This window comes from Mirounga angustirostris, unplaced genomic scaffold (genome assembly GCF_029215605.1).
Source record: "Mirounga angustirostris isolate CCGP_5_RB_7025 unplaced genomic scaffold, mMirAng1.0.hap1 SCAF_12, whole genome shotgun sequence".
NCBI lineage: Eukaryota > Metazoa > Chordata > Mammalia > Carnivora > Phocidae > Mirounga > Mirounga angustirostris.
Window position 1 is genome coordinate 10,620,945 of NW_026991720.1, and position 25,859 is coordinate 10,646,803.

The window sequence follows — 25,859 nt, forward strand, 5'->3', positions numbered from 1 at the left end:
CCATGTTGATGGAGCAGGACAAACATTTGCCGCAAATCTATGTGCTAGCACCAGCCCAGGTGCTTATCTATACCAAATCATTTGATCCCTACAGAACCCTTCCAAAGTAGGCAGCGTTGTTTCTGTCTTATACCTGAGGAAACTGAAGTTTCAATGTCCCACAGCCTGTGGGCCCCAACTATGACTGCATACTCATAATATTTAATTAGCAGTTTGGTTTAAAATTGTGTATTAGATAGGTGCACATTTGACGTAAGAGAGGTAAATGTGAAAAAACACCTGGGAGTTCTATTTGATCTGGTAGCTAAAAAAGTGAAGGAACATAGACCATGTTGTACTCTTCTATGACTGGATTATACCTGGAACATTGTGAGATAAACAGTCAGATATTAGTTAAAGCAGTTAAAACATATTTTATTTAGTAACTACCGATAATAGGAGAAACAGCTGAGCTCCGTTCTGATTTGTGCCGAAGTGAGTTGGATGTTTTAAAGGGAGAATAAGGGAGGGAGAAGATGAGGACCTAGTAGAGTCAGAGAAGTGAAAAATTACAAAGGGTTGGTCAGTGTCAATGTGATTAGGACAGCTCTGTTAGCTAGCTAGAAGTGAGGATTCTATGCCCCAGCAGAGACTGGGAAACAGAGGCTGATTATTATATTCCAAAGAAATGGCTCTCAGGTCCTGGAGAGATAGAGATAGAGATAGAGAGAGAGAGAGAGACAGAGAGAGATATGACAGAGGGAAAGAGGCACTTCTGAGTTGCTAGAGATACATGTCACAGTTGTAAGCCCTTTGAGAGGTCAGGGCCTATCATCAGGTGTTGGCTAGAACAAACAGTAATTCTGGCAGTCATACTGTTGGGAACAAAGGACCCCCCAAATTAGAAGGTAATAACTGACAGACAGGATGGGGTCCCTGATGCCACGGGAGGAAACACTAAAATTTCAAACAGGCCAAATGACCATGAGGAACAAAACCAGTCACACAGCCTAAGGTGACAAACTTGCACAAAATTCAGCAAAATTTGCAAAAAGACTCCTGTAACCCTTTGTGTCATGCTCTCCAATGGCTGCCACATCTTGAAACCAGCACCAGAAATATTGAGCTGTATCCTGTTCCTGAAACTAGTTGTTTGGGACTTGAGTCTAACCAGGTTCCATAAAAGGCACAGAATTTGCGTCTTTTGCCTATTTAATCTAAGCCTAATCCTTCCCCTTTGGCATACTTTTAGTTTGTAGTTGAAAACTGCATTTCCCGGGACGCCTGGGTGGCTCAGTCGGTTAAGCATCTGCCTTCAGCTCAGGTCATGATCCCAGGGTCCTGGGATCGAGTCCCGCATCGGGCTCCCTGCTCCGCGGGGAGCCTGCTTCTCCCTCTGCCTCTCTCTCTCTCTCTCTCTCTCTCATGAATAAATAAATAAAATCTTAAAAAAAAAAAAAAAAGAAAACTGCATTTCCCTATTTGCAAACTGCTTGATAATACAACTTTTCCTTGCCTCTGACCAAATCCTTGTATTTCAGGTTTTTCTGTTGACAAGCATTCTCAGGCAGGCATTTTATGGGGGTGGGAGGAGCAGCTCTGGGATCAATCTAGGGACAGGCTGTATGCAACTAGAAGTCATATTAGAAGTTGGTCAGGTGTTTTCGTCTTGTGGGGGTCTGCGGGAGTTGCTGCGTGCTGAGAGATGCACAGTTCTCACTAGTTCTCGGAACCGCAATTTATGAGCAACATTAAATACAGACAATGGGAACCAGGATGGTAGAGTCTAAAAATCACATTACATTAGAACCTTGAGAGAATTGAGCTTAGCCTAGAAAAGGTAAAGCCCAGGTAGGTGTCACGAGCACATGAGTGCGCACATGAGTTATGTCTTCTCACAGTGTCAGCTTTATTCAGTCATAAAGCAAGATTAACATAATTGTAAAGCAGTTTCAGGATTTCAAAACCAATGACATTCTGCTACGTGTTTAACTTGGCTTCTCACACATCACACAAAGCAAAGCATAAGACAAAGTCACCCAACAAACAAGATGCAACAGGGGGTAGGAAGTTAATAAACCGAAGTCAAAGTCAGTCTGGGAGTGTGCAGTTGAGATAAGGACTCGGTCCAGTCAGGGAGAGCTGTTGGCACGTGCTGCTTATTATGTTCAAGCCATGAAGAATCTCTGTTCAGGGATCAATAGGGCCGAGTCTTCGGTGGCAATTGCCTTTTTGATGTTGTCAGCTCTGAAAGGATCATTATCTAGGAAGTCTGACAGTTTCGTGCAAAGATCCTTGCTTTTTAAAGGAGTTTAATCAGACTTGGGCCTTTGCAGACCTCCTTTGGTTTGGCGGATTATCAGTTCTGGGTACCCTCAGCTTGTTCTATTTTCAGTGATATCTGGTCTTAGCTACAACATCTTTGGCTGCATAAATCACTGCTCAACGTAGGTCACTGTTTGATATGAGTGGCTCCATCTTGCTTTCTACTCTCTTCAATACATTTAAGATGATTGTGAGGACCAGGGATCCCTCTAATATGTGGTGGCCCTGGGAGCTGGGGAGGAACAGTGACAGGTACGGGAAGAGGATTTTTGCCTAAAGTAAGAATTTTTCTGGTGATGAGGATTGGAAAAGGCTGGATGGCAAAAGAGTGAGCTCTCCATCCTAGGAGTGTTAAGGAGCAAATGGAGCTGCAAGTAGGTGGCTTAAAATTTCTTCGAACTAAAAATTTATTGACCTTCCGGCACCTGGGTGGCTCAGCAGGTTAAGGGTCCACTTTTTGGTTTCAGCTCAGATCATGATCTTAGGGCCCTGGGGTGAGGCCCCAGTCCGGCTCAAGCTCAGTGGCGAGTCTGCTTGAGTGTTCTCTCTCTCCCTCTGCCCCTCCCCCCGCTCAAAGGCCATGCTCTCTCTCTCAAATAAATAAGTCTTAAAAAAACACAAAACTTCATTGACCTGAAAGATAAAACAGTAAGTTACTTTGCCAGCAAAATGCGTTTATTCTGGAATAGCGAAGAATTGCAATTCAGGACCTGCAAGCTATGGCAAAACCATAGGTAAGCCCAACAAAGGAGAGGACCGTTATTTCAGAAAAAGGAGGAAGCTGGGAGGGTTGTTTGGAACTGAAAGTTCACTGGAGAAAAACAAATGTTCGGGGCGATGAGGGTTTCTCATCGGCGGAGTCTGCTGGGCTTGCTAAGAGATGCGACAAACATCTTTTCCCGGTTGGGGCCTGTGATTGTTCCTTCTTTCCTGTTGAAGATTCTTCTGTTGAGGTCTGTAATTGGCAATTCCTCCTGTAATTGGCAATTCCTCCTGTAATTGGCAATTCCTCCTGTAATTGGCAATTCTTATAATTGGCAGGCAGTGGTGCAGCCTGAGGGCTCCACGTTAGCGAGGTTTCTCTTAGTCTCGACAACTTTCTCTGATTGCGTTCACCAGGAAGGGAGGAACGACAAAAGCAGGTGTGCTCAGGATGCAGGCGGGAAGCAGGGGATCGGGGGAACGAGGACCGGGAGGACGGGCTCTGGAGAACTGGGAAGTTCGCCTGGCTCTGAAGCCCGGCCGAGGAAGGGTGACGGGGCAGCTGCGGCTTGGTTTTGAGCAAAGAGCGGCCTCCTCACTAACCGCAGCGAAGAGCGCTGGGCAGAATCACCACAGCCAGCTGCAGGGCCGAACTAGCTCGAAGCAGGCGGCGGGAAGGAGGAGGGCGGACGTGCAGGCGTGAGCGACGCCGGGGGCGCGCGGCTCAGCGGGGACGCGCGGCCCGCACGGGCCCTCGGCCCCGGAAGGGGGCGGGGCCGCCTCGCGCGCCCGTTACTTAGGCCTGCGAGCGCCTGCCGCGCGCTGCCGAGGCTCCTCAGCTGAGCTCCGAGCGGTCGATCGCCTTCGCTCCCGCAGTCCGCGCTCCGCGCTCCGCTCGCCGCTGGCCCCACCCGCCATTGTGTAAGTGCGGCCGCGGCTCAGCGCGGCGAGGGGGGCGGCCGCCTCCGGCTCTCCAGTCCCCGGATGGTGGCGGTGCGCGGGGGAGGGAGGAGGGAGCGGCTCCCGGAGGCACGCGCGCGGGCCGGCCTCCCTCTTGGCTCCTCCCCGCGGAGCCAGGCGGCGGGGCCCCCAGCGCCGCGGCTCCCTGGAGCTCGGCCTGGAAGCCGCCGCGGGGGCGCGGGACGGAAGCGGCCGGCGTTCTGGAGAGTTTGCGCACTGTTGGATTAGATAGGAGGCGTTCTAACGTGGGGTTTCTGTTTCTTTAACGCAGAGGCCTGTAGCCCGCTATGGAGCATGCCTTTACCCCGCTGGAACCCCTGCTTCCCACCGGTACTGTACTTGCCTCCCTGTCGCAGTGTCACCGAGCTGCCCCCTCCTCGGAGCCCTGAAGGGTTCAAAGGGCCTAACTCTGGACCCAGAAAGGTTTCCAGTCGGCCCCTGGCTCCCGAGTTCTGAGCGCTTAGGCATACTCCCCAGCCTCCCTTCTGCCTCCGTTTCCTCCGCTGAGAAAGCGGATAGATCTCAGTCCTTGGCACAGAGTTGGGAGGCCTGATTACCGGCCGCGTTCCCCCCGGGGAAGAGTGAGCGCCCTGTGCAACGTTAACCCTTAGTCTCGAGGGCAGCTTCAGCTGGTCTCTAACCTCGCAGACCCTGAGCCGCCAGAGGGGTTAAGATCAGTCATTATTGCCTCTCTTGCATTTTTAATGCATTGAAAGCCCCCCTGAGCTTGTCCAATACAAGACGTTTTAAAGCTAACACTGACTTGAGGATTTTTATTAAAGTTTCAAATTATCCTAATTCACAGGGTTATAGATGAGAGGTATGAGTTACTGTGAAGCTAGCATTCATTCTGTGCAGTAATTGACTTGCGTGATAATTTCTTAATATCAAATATATTTCTTTACCAGTTTTTCTTGGTTGTGTAGAACTTGTTTTATCAGTTCATACATTTAAGTGGAATGCATAATTTAGTGTTTAAAGTTTTCTATAGACACATGAATAAATGGGTCTACTTAGAGTATTGAATTTGATTTGGACTTGTCCAGTTGTTCCCCATCCTGGGAGTTTTGGTGGTAAAACAAAGGATAGAAGTAGGGGACCTTGACTTCTTAGGCTCCAGTCATTCACTATGCTAAGTTTTTCACATATACCTTTATATCTTATTTGCAAGTGAAGGAAAGCAGTAACAGAACGGGAATCTGAACCCAAATCTGTTTGACTTGGTTAAGAGGTTGAGTGTTTAATTATTACTGTAAATAGCTTTTCAAAAGTTGAGGAAAGCAATGGCAAAGATTTTGTGAAATAAAGTTCGTAGTAACCTAGTGGTAGCCAGACAGCATTTCCGTGAGTAAATGTTTGATCCATGTGGCCTGTTGATGTTCAGTATTGTTGTGAAAACCTAAGTGCTTTACTGTGATAAAGGAAATTTTCAGCTTTTGATATTTGTGGGCCCTGCTCCTGGGCTCCCTGGGAAGATGCTGTACTTTAACATTTACTAAGGTCAGACTGACTCTGCAGAACCTCAAAGCATGGGCTCTCTTTGTGCTCTGGGCACATATTGTACATCTGCTTTGTTAAACAAACAAAAAACAAAACACACCAAAAAGGAGCAGTCTGAACACAAAAGAAAAAGAAACTTCCCTGTTCCCCATAAGATGAAAGTGCTACAGCCCTGCATATTGTAGAAATTTAAGATAAGGTCTGCAACTTTCCGAAATGTTCTTTGTCTAATTATTTGTAACTTTTTACTTAAAAATGTGTATAATCCTACACCATACTTTGCTGGAGCACTCTCTTCTTTGCAAATTTTGTGTATCCAGGGCAGCTGTCTAAGACTTGGGCTTGAATAAAACTTTTGTTTTTTGGAAATTCTAAAAGATTTGTTCATTTTGTGGCAACATCTGACTGAAGATTTCTCGTGTTTTCTAGGTTGAAAAGAAGATATCCCAGAGATAGTGCAGTATAGTAAAGCTTGGATTGAGGAATCAATCTCTGGGTTTAAACCGTAGTTTTGCCACTATTTACTAGTGTTAACAAACATTAAGCTGAGTCAGTTTTAAAGATATAATTAGGTTTATTTGATTCATGAAATCAGGCAGCATCCCAGCTAGTAAGTAGAGGGGAGCTCCTAAAGGCTACAGAAAGGGAAAGGTTTGTTGTTGTTGTTGTTTTAAAAGGTGGGACAAGGAAATGAGAAAAAAGGATTGTTTGGGATGAGGTCACCTTCCTTTGGGAGATGGAGAAAGGCCAGTAACAGAGGACTTCATTGGTGCCGACCAGACAATTTCTGACTGAAGACTGCATTTCTGGGTGAGGTTGAGACTGCAGTTAGATTGGTCTAGCATAAGTGACTCCATTTTTGAGCCTGTGGTTTTCTTTTTAGCACTAATTATCAGACCTTGTATTTCAGGTTTTTCACTGGTAAAATATGAACACTTAACAGGATTGTTGAGTATAAACTGGTTGTAATACAAATAAAGCACTTAGCATCAGTAGTGATAAGCTATTCAGCAGTAAGTCCAAGGGGAAAACAAAATGGCAGTTGGATCTCCGGGTCAGTGCTGAGATGGGAAAATACTTGGAGCAGTAGACTTCAGGAAAAATAGGCAGTTCTGCTTGCTCTGTTTTTAACTCAACGCGGACGCGTTAAGTTGGACATGTGTAAGCCCCTCTCTGGAGCAGGGCATATAGAGTAACTGTAAGGACTATAATATCCTTTATGAAGCACGGATCCACCGAGACAGAATCCAGTGCTCCCTTGGGATTCTCTGTCATTTAGTGGTTCTCATAGTTTCTTCCTCCACTAAGGGTGAAAGTATGTAGGGATTTCTGCCTCCTCTCAGGCACTGGCCTTGAAATAAAGGCCTGAGGCAAGTTTGCAGTTGACTATGGATACCTGCGAGATACTTAAAAACAGAACAGTGTATTAGGAGAGACCAGTGCATTGCCTGCCTTTTGCATGATTCAGCAAATATTTAAGTTTAACTTTAGCAGTATTCCCTTCATCAAACAGATATTTAATACCTAGTAGAGAAGTAGCTTTTCTTTTCTTTTTAATGGCAATTTTTTATTTATTTTTTATTCTTATGTTAATCCCCATATATTACATCATTAGTTCTAGATGAAGTGTTCCATGATTCATTGTTTGTGCACAACACCCAGTGCTCCATGCAGAACATGCCCTCCTCAATACCCACCACCAGGCTAACCCATCCTCCCACCCCCCTCCCCTCTAGAACCCCGTTTGTTTTTCATATTCATTGTCTCTCATGGTTCGTCCACCCCTCCGATTTCCCCCCGGAGAAGTAGCTTTTCAATCAGTAACTTCTGTGACTGATTGGTAGATGTGATTTACCTGTAATGCTTACTCAGATTTAATACAGTGGGCTGTCCACCAGTTAAGCTGGTTTTAACTAATTGCCAGGTGGACCAAAATGCTTACATCTCTGGGATCCTAGCTCAGATTTTTTAATCTTTTTTTTTTTTTTTTTTTTTTTTTGGTGGGGGAGGATAACTAAAGTAAGTGCTTGTTTAAAGAAAAACTAATGCAGTTTGAGTTTCCTGTAATCCCTCTTCTAGAAATAACCATTATTAACAGTTGGCATATGTTCTAAATATTCATTTTGTTACATATACCTCAGCATATTATGAGCTTTATTTTAAAGAAAATGGATTCCTATTATAAATTGTTATTTACTTTTTTGGGACAGTGAGTAAATTTTTTTTTTTTTACTACATTGTATGTGTTCTATTTTTTTCAAACAAAATAGAAGTGTTTCTGAAGTGAAAAAGTCCATCCGACTTACCAGAGATCATTCTAAAATTGTTTTTGTAAATTATGTTTATATAAGTAAGATAGGACCTATTTACCCATTTCCTGCAACTTTTTTCACTTACTATGTTAAGGTCCATATGTATAGGTATCCCAAGTTGTCTTTTTGATTTTTGTTTTTTTTTAACTTTAATTGCAGTGTAGCTAACATAGTTTCTGGTGTACAATATAGTGATTCAACAAACCAAAAAAACGATGGCTAGATGCCACAAAGTAGGTGGCAGTGACTTAACTGTATGTGTGCTTGTTGTCAGGCCCGAGGGCCTCATCCATCCTTGTCAAGGGGAGTGCTCACCTTCTCTGCTTTCATACAACACCCCAAGTTCTGTTTTTTGTTTTTTTTTTTTAAAGATTTTATTTATTTATTTGAGAGAGAGAATGAGATAGAGCATGAGAGGGGGGAGGGTCAGAGGGAGAAGCAGACTCCCTGCCGAGCAGGGAGCCCGATGCGGAACTCGATCCCGGGACTCCAGGATCATGACCTGAGCCGAAGGCAGTCGCTTAACCAACTGAGCCACCCAGGCGCCCCCAAGTTCTGTTTTTTAATAGGCAGTATAGACTCAAATGAACTAGTCTTTCTTAAAAGACATTTAGGTTATTTCCAGTTTTTATTGTTACTATCTATAATGCTCTTTTTGATCCTAGGTTATTGTGTGTATATGTATATATCAGTAGGATAAACTAGAAATAGAATTGTTGGATGAAAGGGTATGTTTGCATTTCTGTATCAAGAGGAACTGACAACTAGCTAGTGTATATTCTTTGGTAGTAGGTGCAGCAGAGGTACAAAAGTGGAAGGTGTGATCCCTTCTATCCAGGAGTTTATAGTCTGGTTGGAGAGTTGAGAACAATATACGGATTCTAGTTAGATGTTGAATTGTGTATTACAGGAACCCACATAAGGAAGGGAGGGACTCGGGAAGGAGATGAGGGCAGTTTGGAGTAGGCAGGAAATCACGGAATGGGTAGACCTCAGCTGTGCCTCTGCAAAAGCACTGGACTTAAATTGAGAGCAGTCTAGGGGGAGCAGAAGAGTAATGCGGGTGATGTGCCCTGAGTGAAAGCTCTGTGCTCCCTCTGACCAGGTGTGAGCTCACCTGGTGGTGAGTAAAGAGAATGAAACTCTGAGTAGGTTGGAGAGTGCAGGTGGGGATTTTGGTTGAGGAGTGAGGGTAACATCAGATTGTGGAGGATAGAGAAATTTAATGCAGGGTAGGAGATAAGAAATGCTTCTGAAATCTTCTGTATCTTCTCCCCCCTTGGAACATTCTACACAAAGCTGTCATCCATTTCATGGGTTTGCTAATCCTATATGGGTTAAAGTCCTTCTCCTGGACTTGAAGATGCTCTGAGTTCTGATTCCTAACTACTTTTCCAGAACACATTTTATCTTTCCCTGTCTGCCCAAGCCACATGAACACGTGTTTACTTATGTGAACATTTGTTCCAGCTTTAATACTCATGCCTTATCTCATGCTAAATTTATAAAAGAATGTTCTTTTCTAATCCTTAGAATTTTAGCCATTTGGTGGATATCTAGAGGCATCTCTGTGATTTTAATTTACATTTCCTTTATGGCAGAATGCTTATCTTTTGAGTGTTTATTGGCCTTTTGCAGATCTTTTGTGAAACATTTATGACTCTTTGCCATTTTGCTATTGGGGGAGGGGAGGTCTTTCCTTTTATTTATTTTTAAGTTATCTCCACACCTAACATGGGGCTTGAACTCACGACCCTGAGAGTTGGTGCTCTACTCACTGAGCCAGCTAGGTGCTCCATCTTTACTTTTTTACAAATAAATTTGTAGGGGCGCCTGGCTGATGGAGCATGTGACCCTTGATCTCTGGGTTGTGGGTTCAAACCCCACATTGGATGTAGAAATTACTTGAAAAATAAAATCTTTAAAAAAAATCAATTTGTAGTTTGTTTTCTATAAATTGAGGTATAATTGACGTAACATTGTATTAGTTTCAGATGTACAGCTTAATGATTTGATATGTGTATAGTATTGGAAAATGATTGCCAAGCAGGAGTTTCTTTATTCTGGATTCAGTCCTTAAGATTTTTCTCATCAGTGATATACAGAGAATGAGAGTTTCTAAGGACAGTTGTTGGGAAGATTTAAGACTAGCATTTTAACACTGATAAATAGCAAGAATTTTTCTCATTTCCTTCTTAACTTCTTACCTAAAGATTTTTGTTTTAATTCATGATGAACAATATTTAACTGGTATGGGCATACAATTGCTATTTTAAACTCTAAATATAGGTGACTTTTCAAAATATTATAAATAGGGACTTTTTTTGGGTTCTTCAGTGTCTGTGATCATTTCATTTTTTTAGCATGAAGCTTATATTCAGAACTCCATATATTTGAAAGTAAAGTTGATTTATTATAAACACCTGAGAGCTAAAATAAAAGTGAAGAGTCAAACCATCTTCAGAATCATTATTTCACATGTGCTTATTTCACAAATGTAAGACACAGAAGACAGGTTTTTATTTCTGGCTTAATAAAAATATTGATATTTTAAAATTTTTATATTTTTACAACATCGTACATATGCGTTATAAAAATTTAGAAGGTAAACAAAAATGAAATAACAGTGCCATGTTCTAGCCTCTCAGAGATTACTGCTGTTATTGCCATGTATGTAGTGTGTGTGTTTATATCCCTCCAGATATTTATTGTGTATAATTATAGTGAAGTATTTTTAAACCTAAATGAGAACATACTGTAAGTTGTTTCATTCAGTTCATAACTCTACTCTTTCTACCTAAAATTTCATAGTACCTGTCCATATTTAAATTTTCCCATTGTTCCAAAATAACTTTTCCAGTTGCTTGTTCCCATCTGGGACCACGTGTTCATTCTTCAGTCTTTTTAAATATAGCTCAGTTCCTCACTTTTTAAATCCTCTTTTAACATTGAATATTGACCTTCTAAATCACTTTTATATCACTCTTAAATGGATCTGATGGAATAAAAAAATACAGCAGGTAGATGAGACATTATTCACTTAATATATAAAAAAACTAGTTTTAAAAGTTCGATTTTATTTTCCCCACCTAATTTGATCATCATAAATTTATGCTAGAAAGCCTTTTATCTATCACTTGGTATTTTTTTTTTTTTTAAAGATTTTATTTATTTATTTGACAGAGACACAGCGAGAGAGGGAACACAAGCATGGGGAGCAGGAGAGAGAGAAGCAGACTCCCCACTGAGCAGGGAGCTCGATGCGGGGCTCGATCCCAGCACCCTGGGATCACGACCTGAGCCGAAGGCAGATGCTTAACGACTGAGCCACCCAGGCGCCCCTATCACTTGGTATTTCTTTGCAAAAAGATTATATACATTTAAATTTTAAAAAGATTCCTGTGACCATAATGCTCTCGGGAGTTATTTCTTCTAAACCGAATTACCATGGTTGAGATTTATTCTGAATGTAATTACCATTTTAAGTCTTGTTAGTACAACACTTGATCAAGTCACTATAATTGTATTAAAAATTTTTATTATAACATTTACATAACACCACACTAGGCATAGTTTTAATGCTTTAACAGGGTGAAGCCTATACAAAGTTTTGGAACTAGAGGACTAAGGTTTGTCTTTTAGTCATTTACAAATTAGGTGACATTGGGCATGTCACTTAATTTCTTAGAGCCTTAGTTTCTTTATGTAAACTAAGAATATATCCAAACATGAAGTTCTTGGGCAAATTTAAGATAACGTATAAAAAGCCAGTTTAGGACGCCTGGGTGGCTCAGTTGATGAAGCGACTGCCTTCGGCTCAGGTCATGATCCCGGAGTCCTGGGATCGAGTCCCACATCGGGCTCCTGGCTCAGTGGGGAGCCTGCTTCTCCCTCTGACCCTATCCCCTCTCATGCTGTTTCTCTCTCTCTCTCTCTCTCTCTCTCTCTCAAATAAGTAAATAAATAAAATCTTAAAAAAAAAAAAGCCAGCTTAAAAAGTAAAGTTCTATGCAAATGTACAATACTTTACAGTAGATGAACTTTATTATACTGAAGATTACATTTTGGACTCTCTATGTTCCTCCCCCCCCCCCTTAGGGTGAGAGAGTGGGGGTGGGGAGGGGCAAAGGAAGTGAAGAGAATCTTTTTTTTTTTTTTTTTTTTAAAGATTTTATTTATTTGACAGAGAGAGAATGAGAGACAGAGAGCATGAGAGGGAGGAGGGTCAGAGGGAGAAGCAGACTCCCTGCCGAGCAGGGAGCCCGATGCGGGACTCAATCCTGGGACTCCAGGATCATGACCTGAGCCGAAGGCAGTCGCCCAACCAACTGAGCCACCCAGGCGCCCCAAGTGAAGAGAATCTTAAGCAGGCTTTATGCCCAGCTCGGAGCCCAACTCGGGATTTCATCCCATGACCCCAAGATCATGACCTGAGCTGAGATCGAGTCAGCCACTTAATCGACTGAGCCACCCAGGTGCCCCTCTACCTTCATTTTTCTAATTCTTAAAGGAGATAGCTACTTATTTTAGTAAATGTGTTCGGTACTGTTAGGCAAGTCTAGCAGAACTATTTTGTTTCCTGGATTCTGTATTTTTCTTCCATGCTTTTTAAACTTTATAGATACATGAAGTTATTAATAGTGGACATACTTTTTTGATCCCTCATGTTTATGATAATCTAGGAATATCCTGTTCAGTAGCGTATTCATGCCATGTCTTATATTTCTGGAATTTAATTTCTATTGAAAATGCCTGATTAAGTTGACAAGAGGCATGATAAAATCTACAGCTGAGTATTAGCGTTCTCCAATTTACCAGTGGCTAATTGGGGAATTTCTGGGAAATCATACCTAGAATTCTGACTCTTTTGTACTGGTAAATGTATCCTGGCCACCTACATCAGTAGTTCTCTGTATTTTGCAGCAATGGACACATCTCGAGAAACCTTGGTGATGACATTCAGATGTACCAAACATAGCTCTAAACTATGAACTCCCTTCCCTAATCTACTCAGCAAATCATAGTAAGAATAACACAAGGGTGGATTTGAATCCTCTGCATTTGCATTTTGTTTTAAAATTAAAGATGGAGCATGCTTCGATATATATATAAGAACACATTTTTTTGGTTATATCTCCCAACTACTTTAAGCATTCTTTTTGGAAATCCTTGGTCTGGTGTTCTCTCTAGGTCTGTACTGTACAGTAGTGTGGCCATTAGCTGCATCTGGCTATTGAGCACTTGAAATGTGGCTCGTGTGAGTGAGGAATTGAATTTGCAACTTAAGTAAAAGCCAAAACTCCGCTCAAGTTGGAAAAGTTTTAAGTGTTTGGAACAATGTATTAGTGTACTAGGCTGCCACAAAGTACCGTAGACTGGGTGGCTCAAGTGATAGAAATTTATTTTCTCTTAATTCTCAAGCTGGAAGTCCCAAGATCAAGGTGTTTTTGAAACCCCTCTCCTTGGCTTGCAGTTAGATGCCGGTCTTCTGTGTCCTCCTGGATTGCCGGTTGGTCTGTGTGTTACTTGTGTTCTAATATCCTATTCTTACAAAGATACCAGTCCTATTGGATTAGGTCCACCTGTATGATTTATTTTATTTTAATTATCCTTTATTTTATTTTATTTATTTATTTTTAAAGATTTTATTTATTTATTTGACAGAGAGACACAGCGAGAGAGGGAACACAAGCAGGGGGAGTGGGAGAGGGAGAAGCAGGCTTCCCGCTGAGCAGGGAGCCCGGCGCGGGGCTCGATCCCAGGACCCTGGGATCATGACTTGAGCCGAAGGCAGACGCTTAACGACTGAGCCGCCCAGGTGCCCCTATTTTAATTATCCTTTTAAAGGCTCTATCTCCAAATACAGTGACATTCTGAGGTACAGATACAGGACTTAAGCAGGAATTCTGGGAGAACATGATGCAGCCCCATACAAATTAGGTATGTCCGTTTACTTTTTCAGCTGAAAATTTTTTTTGGTTGTCTTGGTCCATATTTCAGAATTGTCACGATTACTAAATAAGAGGTTTTTAATGTCACTCCAACAGAATATAGCTGGTATATGAATCAAAAAGTCAACTTTGGTCTTACTTAGTTGCTGTTGTATTCTTCTATATAAAGTTCCTTTAATGCTTTTTGAGAATCTGTTATGTACCATACTTCAGTAGATGCTGTAGAAAAATAATTTACAAACCTTACTGTGAAGAGTTCAGCCTGCAGCAGGCCATTCAATACAATAGAAATGTAATTTCATATGTAACTTAAACTTTCCCAGTAAGCCCGTTAAAAAGATAAAACAGATGAACTTAATTTTATATATTTAACTTAATATCTAAAATGTTATTTCAATATGTGATCAGAATAAGCAATTACTAATGCAATAGTTGACTTTTTTAGAAAAATTTTCACTTGACAGCGTGAGTGAGAGTATGAGCTAGGGGGAGGGGCAGAGGGAGAGGGCAACCGGACTCTGCTGAGCAGGGAGCCCAATGCCACAGGGGCTCAATCCCAGGACCTTGGGATCACACCTGAGCTGAAGGCAGACCCTTAACCGACTAAACCACCCGGAGCCCCGGAGTTGACATTTTTTGTACTAAATCTGCAAACACCAGTGTGTAGTTTACACTCGCAGCACATCTGAATTCACATTGTTAAATTTTCTTCAGAAATACCTGACCTGTATTTAATGATGATTTGTGATATCTAGATGTTAAAAATTTGTCATTCATATCAGCAAGGAACAAATGATGGACTCAAAATTTTGGAATATACTTCATACACAGGGAATAAAATACTCCTTTCCTAAGGAAAAGCCTTTGGCAATGGATATTGGAGATAGAATTGGGACTGAAACCTGGGTTTTCTGACTATATATTTTTCCTAAAATCAGCGTGGCATTTTTGTTATTTAAATTAAAGCACTATGCCTGCTTTGAAACTTGGAAAACTTGCAGGTTTTTTTTTTTTTTTTTTAACTTTGTGGATGGCCAAGAAATCTCTGGCTAAAGCTACTGCTTAAGGATTGTGCTATTTTTGTTATCTGAGGCTAGCTAAGATATCTAAGAGACAAAGTAGTGGATTTTTGGGTTTCAGGGTTAATCCTTTTACTTTACTCTCCTGCTATATTAGAAATCCATCCCAGGTAGTTGTCAAGTCTCTTAAATGTTCAATGGGAAATTTACTCCTTTGACTAGTGACACTTTCCTTGGTGTATAACCCATATAATTGTTGGAATTCTTTTTATTCTCTTACATTTATTTCTAACTTGCTAAGACTTGCTGCTGTAACTATATTTCATGTGTTTGATGTAGTTTTTTTCCCCGTACTTTAGTTGATTTTCATATCTACTTAGTTTTTGTCGTTCTATTAGTGTCATATTTGATGACAAAAATGTTTGGCTTATCCTCATTGTTAATGGGCAAATTGTTTCTTTTGCCTTAAGTAATATCTCATTAACTTTATAAGCCAGCTTTTCCACATCATCTAGAGAATCAATTTCCTGTGTTTTACTGGTATTATGTGTAACATCCCCACCTCATCTTTCCATATTAGCATTTTAATAGCTCCATGCTTCTAGAAGCTAAAGCTTCCAAAGTGAGTGTAAAAATAATCTTAATTATCTAAAAAAAATGTTGTAAATTGATACATTGTAGCATTATCAGAAATAAGGGTATTCTTTTAGATGAAACCATTGAAAATACCAAGTGATGTTATGAGGGCAGTTTTAATATTCACAATGCTAAAATGTTACGGCTTGATCACACACGCACACAAAATCTGGGTTTTGATACATTAACACCAGATATCTTTTGAGGTTTTCTAGGAAAATGAGGTGTGTTTGTGCATTAACGTCCCATCAAATGAATTTTATTACCTTTTTTTTCTTGGTTAAATCCATCAGAAAGAGTTATTCTTTGTAGGTGGCAAACAGATGCTCAAACAAATAGATTTCATTCTGAGAGTATTCCTATGTCTTTATCATACCATTGTCTTTGAAGGTACTCATTTATCGCAGTGGAATAGTTTCTTTTGTTTTTATGACTTCCAGAGAATTTAAGCTTTTGATTTGCTTTTAGGTCATGTGTAAGGTTGTGGCTTCTGGCCCAAGGGCTGTTGTTTTGAGGCAACTTTATTTTTCATTTTCAAAGTAGGAAGACTGTTGCCATTTATTCCTGATGTTGTGAGTAATGAATCGTGTGCGTAGGGAGTGGGGGGCAACTTGAGGTAACCTAGTGTTTGCAGGGCAGGTGTGTTTTCTTTCGTGTCCCTCTGAGAGAGCCATCTGGCTTCTTTGCTTGAATGCGTTCAGTTAGCTCTGTGCATTTGAGGAAACATACACCATTGTTGGACAACTGGTTGTTAAAGATGTCTATTTAAAATAGGCTGAAATAGGGCGCCTGGGTGGCTCAGTTGGTTAAGCGACTGCCTTCGGCTCAGGTCATGATCCTGGAGTCCCGGGATCGAGTCCCACATCAGGCTCCCTGCTCAGTAGGGAGTCTGCTTCTCCCTCTGACCCTCCCCCCTCTCATGTGCTCTCTCTCATTCTCTCTGTCTCAAATAAATAAATACAATCTTTAAAAAAATAAAAAATAAAAAAAATAAAATAGGCTGAAATAGACCTTTCATTCTCTTATTTTCCTATTATAATGGTACGGAAGACTTTTACTTGATTTCTACTTAGCTACCTTCAGATACTGAAAAACCTTAACCAAACTCTTCCTCCTTTTTTCTCTTCTTCCATGCTAAATCCTGTAGTCATTTGTGCCGTGATAATTTGAGTCCCTGTACGAGGAGCTCTTCTAGGCACTGGAAGACGTACTAACAATTTTCTTTATTTTCATACTTTACAGATCCACTAACCCAGTATGGGTATCCGTAATCTACTCCTGGAAAATCAGGTGTTCTTGTCAAGAATGCTTATTGGGAGCCTTTTTATTTATTTTTATTTTTTTAAGACTTCTTTATAGGGTAGTTCTAGGTTTACAACAAAATTGAGAGGAGGGTTATATAGGTTTCCCGTGTGCCCCCTGTACATGCATAGCCTCCCCCATTATCACCACCCATCAACCACAGTGGGACATTTGTTACAATTGGCAAAACCACACTGATACTACATAATCACTCCCAAGTTCTATATTGGTGTTATACATTCTATGGATTTGGACAAATGTATAAAATATATCCATCATTATAGTATCATACAGAGTATTTTTACTGCCCTAAAAGTCCTCTGTGCTCTGCCTATTTATCTAAATCCTCCACCCCTAGCAACCACGTAGCTTTTTATTTTCTTTATAGTTGTGCCTTTTCCACAATGTCATAACTTGGAATCATACAGTATACAGTTTTTTCGGATGGACTTCTTTAACTGATTATGCATTTAAGGTTTCTGTCTTTTTATGGCTTGGCACTCATTCCTTTTTTAGCACTGAATAATATTCCATTGTCTGGAGTTACTGTGGTTTGTATATACTCTTATCTACTGAAGAACTTCTTGGTTGCTTCCACGGTTTGACACTTATGGAAAAGGCTGCTGTAAACATTTGTGTGCAGGTTTTTGTGTGGACATAAGGTTTTAACTTCTTTGGATAATGCCTCGGAGCATGATTGCTGGATCGTATGTTCAGAGTATGTTTAGTTTGGTACGAAACCACCCAACTGTCTTCCAAAGTGGCAGTACTGTTTGATATTCCCACCAGCAATGTGAGACTTCTATTGCTCCACATCCTTACCAGCATTTGGTGGTGTCCGTATTCAAGATTTTGGCCATCATTATAGGCTTTGTTATTACATCTGTGATAGTGTTATTTTTTATTTATTTTTTAAAGATTTATTTATTTGTCAGAGTGAGAGAGCACAAGCAGGGAGAGAAGCAGGCTCCCTGCTGAGCAAGGAGCCCGATGTGGGACTCGATCCCAGGACCCTGGGACCATGACCTGAGCCGAAGGCAGACGCTTAACGACTGTGCCACCCATGCGTCCCATGATAGTGTTACTTTAAATTGCATTTGATGGTGTGGAACATCTTTTCATATGCTTATTTGCCTTCTGTGTATCATCCTAGGTGAGGTGTTAAGGTCATTGGCTCATTTTATATTTGGGTTGTTTTCTTATTTTTGAGTTTTAAGTGTTTCTTGTATATTTGAAATACAACCCTTTATCAGATGTGTCTTTGGCAGATATTTCCTCCTTCTGTGACTTGTCTTATTCTCTTGGCATTGTCTTTTGCAGAGCAGAAAATTTTAATGTTAATGAAGACCAGTTTATCGATTATTTCTTCCATGGGTTGTACCTTTGATATCATGTCTAAGAAGGCCTAACCATACCTGAGGACATCTAGGTTTACTCCTATGTTGCCTTGTAGGAATTTTATTATTTTGCATTTTACATCTATTTTGAGTTGATTTTGGTGAAGGATATAAGTAAGATCTGCATCTAAATTACTTTTTTGCCTGCAGATGTCCAGTTGATCCAGCACCATTTGTTGAAGAGGCCATCTTTGATCCAATGTATTGCTTATGTCGGAAGACTGGTTGACTGTATCTGAGTCTGTTTCTGGGCTGCCTTATTTTCCACTGATGTATTTGTCTAATCTTTTGCCAATACTACACTGGGAAAGCTTCAAGTTTCTTACCATTAAGTATGATGCTTGCTCTAAGTACTTTGTAGGTAGTCTTTATCAAGTTGAGAAACTTTACCTCTGTTTCTAGTTTACTGAGAGTTTTGATGATGAATGGGTGTTGGATTTTTTCAAATGTTTTTTCTGCACATAGTCCTATAATCCTGTTATTTTTCTTTTTTAGCTGATGCAATGGATTACACTGATTTTTCAAATGTTGACTCAGCCCTGCATACCTGAAATCTAACTTTGTTGTCATGTATAATTCTTTTTATACTTTTCTTGGATTCATTTTGCTAATATTTCGTTAAAGCTTTTTGCGTCTATGTTCATGAGAGAGATCAGTCTGTAGTTCTCTTAAAATGTTTTTGTCTAGGGGCGCCTGGGTGGCTCAGTCGGTTAAGCGACTGCCTTCGGCTCAGGTCATGATCCCAGGGTCCTGGGATCGAGCCCCGCATCGGGCTCCCTGCTCGGCGGGAAGCCTGCTTCTCCCTCTGCCCCTCACCCTGCTTGTGTTCCCTCTCGCTGTGTCTGTCAAATAAATAAATAAAATCTTAAAAAAAAAAAATTAAAAAAAAAATGTTTTTGTCTGGTTTTGGCATTGGGGTAATGCTAGCATCAGAATGAGTTAGGAAGGATTCCCTCTGCTTTGATCCTCTGAAAGAGATTGTGTAGAATTGACATCCTCTCCTTGTCACATGTTTGGCAGAATTGACCAGTGAACCCATCTGGGTATTGTCCCTTCTATTTTGGAAGGTTGTTAATTATGGACTTTATTTCTTTAATAGATTATCCATTTCTTATGTGAGTTTTGGCAGATTGTGTCTTTTCAAGGAATTGATCTATTTTATCTAGATTATCACATTTTGGGGCATAGTGTTCATAGTATTCCTTTTTAATTTTCGTTGGATCTATAGTGATGATCCTCTTTTATTTATGGTTGCCATTATTTTAAATTGTAGTATCTGCAGGGTATCGAGAATCCTGAACCAGGAATGGTTTGAAAAATCATCAGAGGAGATAGGTGCTTTAGGATTCCTAAAAACAACAACAAAACAGGAAAATGGAACTCTGCATACCTTTCTTTTCATTTAGAAATTTTTAAGAATTTGCTACTCAGATTGAAGTTCCTAGACCAGCACCATCAGTTTTACCTGGGAGCTTGTAGGAAGTGCAGTCTAGACTGCACTTTAGACTGACTGATAGAATAAGAACCTGTATTTTAACAAGACCCCTACATGAGTCTCATGCTCTTTAAGGTTTGAGAAGCATGGCCTAAGAAACATCAGATTCTGTTTTAAAATAATTTTAAAAATCTCCATCACAATTAAGGATTTTTATCATTATCCAAAACTTCCTTTAAGTAGTTGCATACAGTGGTTTTCTTTTGAGCTTTATCCTTTTCCTTAGATGCATAGTGTGCTAAAGTGTCCAGGACACACACAGCGGCAAAGAATGGCTCACCTGACAGACACTTCGGTACCTGTCTGTGCGCAAGAGGTAGCTGAAGTGCGTGTCCCTTTGCTGGCAATCTGTGTGCTTTTCAAAATACCTGCATATGATCCTGATCCTCTGTCAGTAAAGTTGGGATGGTAACTTGAGGCTTTTTTCATAATATATTTTTTTGATGATTAATACTTATTCTCTCTATAGAGGAAACATACTCATGTACGTATTTTGAGGCTACGTAACATTTTATTCAGTGAGCCAGCATTTGAGCGCCTACTATGCATGTGGCATTATGCTAAATTCATGCAATTGAATTCTATGGCGCAAGCCTTCGTGGAGGTTATAGCTTAAGAGGGCAAAGGGATAAGCAAATCAGAAATTAGAGTGCACTATGATAAGAGACCTCATAGGGGAGATCCTGGGTATGAAGTGGATTATGTAGAAAGGATGTGGGGATTTAGTGAGGGCTTTTGGAAAACCTCTTTTAAGCTGGGAAATCTACATAAGTTATTTTACATATTTAAATTTTTATAATTACTGCTTTGAGATAGGTATATATCTTAGTCCACATCTGAATATATGTTGAATGAAAATTTCTGGGCATGGAATTATGGAATCAAAGATCTGAGCCCCAACAATTTCTAGTACATGTTACTAGGTGACTTTCCAGCAATGTTATACCAAGTTGTATGTCCAGTAGCAGTGTATTACACTGTCCCTTTCAGTGTACCTTTACTGGCTATGCATGCTGTCCCATTCTTGATGGAAATACTCATGGATTGTAGCTGCCCCTGCATCCTTCCTCCAACCCGGTGTGATTTTTGCTTTACTCCTTTTAGAACCAACCGTAATCTGAGATGGAGAAATTGTCTAAGACTTGTAAATGAGCAAAAGAGCTTACTGGGTGACTTTTCAGTGAAATGCTGGGCTTGTCTAGTGGATCCTCTGTGACTATACTTACTTTCTTTTTGATTAGGTTATTGGGCAACTCTACAGGGGAAGAAGTTGAGAAATAGTGGTGCAAATGATTCTTATACATAATAATGCAAAAAGTTTTTGTCTAGTAGGGATGCAGTTGATTGCTTTAAGGAAGAGCCATCTCACATATTTTGTTGCTCTGTAGCAGAGATTTCTAAACTTTCTGTTTATTGTATTCTTAGTATCTAATTTTTTCCTGGTGCCACTAGGCCTAAAGTAATATATAACATCCTTTTATTAAGTTAGGTCCAGAGAGCTTACTAGTGGTTTGTGCACTATCTCTGGTGCCCATTTTGCAAAACCTTTTCATAACAGATTCACAACTTTTGCATCCATTAGTGAATTCATTTTAGTAATCCTGTTTGCCTTTATTCAAATTTTTGATACCCTTATTAATGGAGTTGAATAATAGCTTTTGCATTTGTTCATTTTATATTTTCATGAAAGTCATGGTTTTAAAGTTTTGAAAATTACACTTTAGCACCAGTTAAATTTTTTTTGTTGTTAATTTGAAAGGTGAATTAAGTAGATAGTCTAAACTTTTTTTGAACTGTTTAAGTGATTTAGCACAGGATGTGAGAGTCATGAGTGAAAATGCATCTGGAAAGACCTAGCATAGAGACTTGCAGGAGAATGGGCAAAGTGGACAGGGAAACACAACTTCATACTAGATGATGTAATTGTAAAATAGTGTTGTTTTGGGGAAAAAGTACATACAAGCAAAGAAGTAGCAGAGCACATGGGATTCCTCAGGCTCTTCTCCATGGAGAAGTGTCTTAGGCTGAGCACAGCTAGTTTGGGATGTGCCATGGAAATGGCTTCAGAAGAGGAATTTCACCCCATAATGTTCCACGTGTTTCCTGGAACCTCTAGGTTATTGTGTAACACCAGAGAACTTGTAGAGTTATTAGCAATGGGAGCCTCTGTTGCTCGGCAGCTAGTTTCAACCTGTTTTCATTGTTAACTCTGGCCTATTGAATTAGCTGCTTGCAAAGATGTGGAAATAAAGAGGAATGAACCTCCCGGGCCAACTGGATTTGTATTTGTATGTACTCACTTGTTGTCTAAATGGATGTAATAGTAGCTTTACAATTACATAATTTTACACATTTTATTCAAGTATACTTAGCATACACTATTATATTTCAGGTGTTCAATATGATTCAACAATTCAATACATTTCTCAGTGCTATAGGTGTATTCTTAATCCCCTTTATCTGTTTGACCCACACATCCACCCACCTCCCCTCTGGTAACTGTAAGTTCTCTATAGTTAGGAGTCTGTATTTTTGTTTGTCCACATATGAGTGAAATCATACGGTATTGGTCTTTGACTGACTGACTTCACTTAGCATTATACCCTCTAGGTCCAGCCACACTGTTGCAAATGGAAAGATTTCGGTTTTTTAGAGCCAAGTAATATTCGCGTGCGTGTGCATGCGTGTGCGCGTGCGTGTGTGTGTGTGTGTGTGTTGCATGCCCGAGCAGTCTGTGCTTTCATTGTAAGGTTAGGTTGTTCATTTTTCTTTTTGAGGTAGGCCTGTGTTGCTTTACTTTTCCCTCTTGGAAAGCTTTTGCTGCGTCCCTAAGATTTTGGACCATTGTGTTTTCATTTTCATCTGTCTCCTTGTATTTTTTTATTTTCTCTTTGTTTTCTTGGTTGATGCATTATTTAGTAGCATGTTATTTAGCCCCCATGTATTTGTGCTCTTTCCAGATTTTTTTCTTGTGGTAAATTTCTAGTTTCATAGCATTGTGGTCAAAAAAGATGCATGGAATGACTTTAATCTTGAATTTGTTGAGACTTGTTTTGTGGCCTAATATGTGATCTGTTCTGGAGAATGTTCTATGCACACTTGAATGTGTATTTCCACTGGTTTTGGATGGAATGTTCTGAATATATGGTAGGTCTATCTGGTCCAATGTGTCATTAAGAGTCACTGTTTTCTTGATTTTCTGTTTGGATGATCTATTGATGTAAATGAGGTGTTAAAGTCCCTTACTGTTATTTTATTACTGTCAATTTCTCCCTTTATGTCTGTTAATAGTTGCTTTATGTATTTAGGTGCTCCCATTTTGCATGCATAAATACTTAAAATTGTTAAATTCTCTTGTTGGGTTTTTCTCTTTATCATTATATAGAGCCCTTCTTTGTCTCTTGTTACAGTCTTTGTTTTATAGTCTATTTTGTGTGATACCCATATTGCTATCCCAGCTCTCTTTTCACTTCCCTTTGCATGGTAAATGTTTTTCCTTCCCTTCACTTTTAATCTGCATATGTTTTTAGGTCAGAAGTGAGTCTCTTTTAGGCAATATAGAGAAGGGTCTTGCTTTTTTATCCATTCCATCACCCTATGACTTTTGATTGGAGCATTTAATGTATTTACATTCAAAGTACCTACTGATGGGTATCTACTTATTGCCATTTTGTTACTTGTTTTCCTGTTGTTGTTCTCTCTTCTCTTGCTCTCTTCCCTTATAGTTTGATGGCTTTGTTTGAATTTGTTTCTCTTTATTTTTTCATATTAAAAGCTTTTGCATTTGTGATTACCATTAGGCTCATATGTAAGGTCTTATACACATAGCAGTCTGTATGAAGTTGATGGTTGCTTATGTTTGAACCCATCTAAAAGCACTAAATTTTAACTGCCCCACCACGTTTTATATATATGATGTCACACTTTACATCCTGTTATTTTGTAAATTCCTTGACTAATCCTTATAGATATAAATGACTTTAATGCTTTTCTGCTTTACCTTGCATACTTCTTTTATAAGTGATTAGTCTGTTTTGTTATATTTGTATTACCTTTGAAATTTCTCCCTTCCATAATTTTCTTACTCCTGATTATGGCCTTTTCTTTCTACTCAAGGATTCCCTTCAACTTTTTTGTAAGGCTGGTTTAATGGTGATGAATTGAACTCTATTAACTCTTATTTCTCTGGGAAACTCTTTAATCTCCTTCTGTTCTGAAAGATGGTCTTGCTGGGTAGAGTATTATTGGTTGAATGTTTTTTTCCTTTCAGCATTTCGAATATATCATGCCAACTCTCTTCTGGCCTGTGAAGTTTCTACTAAAAATCACTGACAACCTTTCCCTTATATGTAATTGTTTCCTTCTGCTTTTAAAATTCTCTTTGTCATTACTTTTTGCACTTTGAATTATTACGTGTCTTGGTGTGGACCTTCTTGAGCTAATTTTGTTGGATGCTCTCTGTGTGTGCCTCTTGGATCTGGATTTGTGTTTTCTTTCCCAGATTTGGAAAGTTTTCAGCTATTATTCCTTCAGATAAAATTTTCTGCCCCCTTTCTTTCTTTTCCTTCCGAAATTGCTATAATGAGAATGTGAATGTATCTGATGATGATGGTGAGTTCTCTTAACCTGTTACCATTTTTTATTACTTTTTTCTTTTCTTTGTATCTTGGTTGCTTTCCATTACCCTTCAGCTCACTGATGCATTCTTTTGCTTTCTCTAATCCACTATTGATTCTCTGTAGTTTATTTTTAATTTCAATTACTGAGTTCTTCATCTCTGGTTCTTTTTGTATTTTCTGTCTGTGTTGAAGGTCTTACTGAGATCCTCCACTCTTTTCTCAAGTTTAGTGAGTATCTTTATGACCATTACTTTGAATTCTTTATCAGGCCTATTGCTTATGTCCATTTCATTTAGCTCTGTCTTCTTCTTAGTCTGTTTCTATGTATTAGGAATGTCTGTTACATCTCCTGATCTTAAAGTAGTGGCCTGATGAAGAAGAGATCCTGTGGTGCCCTGTAGCCCAGCGTCCGTTGTTCATCAGAACCTGGTGCTTCAACATTGTCTCCTTTGTGTGTTGCATGTACCCTACTATTGTGGCTGAGCCTCATTTGCCTTCATTTGGCTGCAATGACCCACTTTACCTGTTGTGGGCCAGGTTTGGTTCCTGTGCTGTTAAGACCAGTCTGGGGCCATAGTGGTCTTGTTGGTTGGTGTCAGTCAGACCAGATGTCTGCCTTTAGTCTATTTACTGGGGCTGCAGTTGCACTGAACTATAGGGTGCTCTCCCTATGTTGTCTTCTGAGAAGCTTTTGTTGATGGACAGGCTGGTAGTCAGCCCAGATGCCTGCTAGGGCTGGAGACGCACTGATTGGCAGGGTACTCTCTGTATGCCAGTTATAAGATTTGGTTGCCAAGACTGAATTACTGGTATGTGTGGTTATCTTTCCCTTTCCCCAGGACAAGAATCATTTTGAAGTGGTGCTGGTTCTTGCTGGAGCTGCTTATGGGATGCAACAGGGCAGAAGACACTTTGGGAGGGACTCCTGCTGAGTGGGGCATGTTGGATGGGACAGATCTGTAGGCAGACATGGGGCGGGGATGCTCTGTGTTAGCAAGGGAGGTGGAGAGTGTGGTTTCCTGCAAGTGTCAGTCTACCTAGGCTGGGGGCAGCGGTGTGAGAGAAACAGTGTCCACCTCTTTTGTTCTTAGAGAAGTCTCCCGAAGTCCCTGCCCCTCCAGTATACATTCTGGGATGAGTAGTAAGTCCCCTACAGGTACTTTCCAAACTGCTACTTCTATGCTCTTAGTGGGATTGTTTGTTACACTGCCTCTTTAAAGGTGCGAATTTAGTTTCCTGGTGCCCTCCAACTTTCCAGTAGCTGAGCCTGCTGATTTTTGAAGTACCTGGAGTTCAGTCCTGCCAGTTATAAAAACTCTGAAGTTCAGCCCTGCTGGTTTTCAAAGCCAAATGTTGTGGGGACTTGTCCTCCCAGTGCAGGTCCCCCATGTCTTGGGTACTTGCTGTTGGGTCTGCTCCTCTCCCTTCCCTGAGATTGTGGTGTTCCTCCTTTTTGTAGTGAGTCTGGCTAGGAGTTTGGTTCCTGACCATGTCTCTACCCCTCCTTTTGGTTTGCCGTCTTTCTTCCTCTCTACGGTTAAGTGGAAAGTCTGTTCTGCCAGTCTTCGAGTTCTTTTCTGGGTTGGGATGCATGGATGTGGCTGTTGTGGGACAAGATAACCTAGGGATTCTCCTATTCTGCCATTGTCCCAAAAATCCACG

The 25,859-nt window shown here is 40.3% G+C and overlaps 1 protein-coding gene and 1 non-coding gene across 13 annotated transcripts in view; one reads left to right on the forward strand and one right to left on the reverse strand.

The window, feature by feature from the left end:
- Positions 1 to 3,089: 3,089 nt before the first annotated feature.
- TPK1 (thiamin pyrophosphokinase 1) overlaps positions 3,090 to 25,859 on the forward strand; it is a 346,106-nt gene continuing 323,336 nt past the window's right edge. The window contains exons 1-2 of one of the 12 annotated variants that reach the window (XM_045864113.3): positions 3,090 to 3,257; positions 4,238 to 4,296. Coding sequence is in view for 3 of the 12 variants with exons in the window: in XM_045864115.3 (XP_045720071.3) it covers positions 3,130 to 3,257 (128 nt within the window). In the remaining 9 variants the exon portion in view is untranslated. Of the gene's footprint in view, positions 3,258 to 3,548; positions 3,928 to 4,024; positions 4,297 to 6,231; positions 6,277 to 11,111; positions 11,130 to 12,252; positions 13,288 to 25,859 lie in introns of those variants that run through there. The other 11 variants (XM_045864109.3, XM_064575813.1, XM_045864115.3 and 8 more) reach the window with 11 other exon arrangements.
- LOC123836201 (U6atac minor spliceosomal RNA) lies at positions 7,986 to 8,115 on the reverse strand. Its single transcript, XR_006788898.1, has one exon. It is a non-coding gene; the product is annotated as a U6atac minor spliceosomal RNA (small nuclear RNA).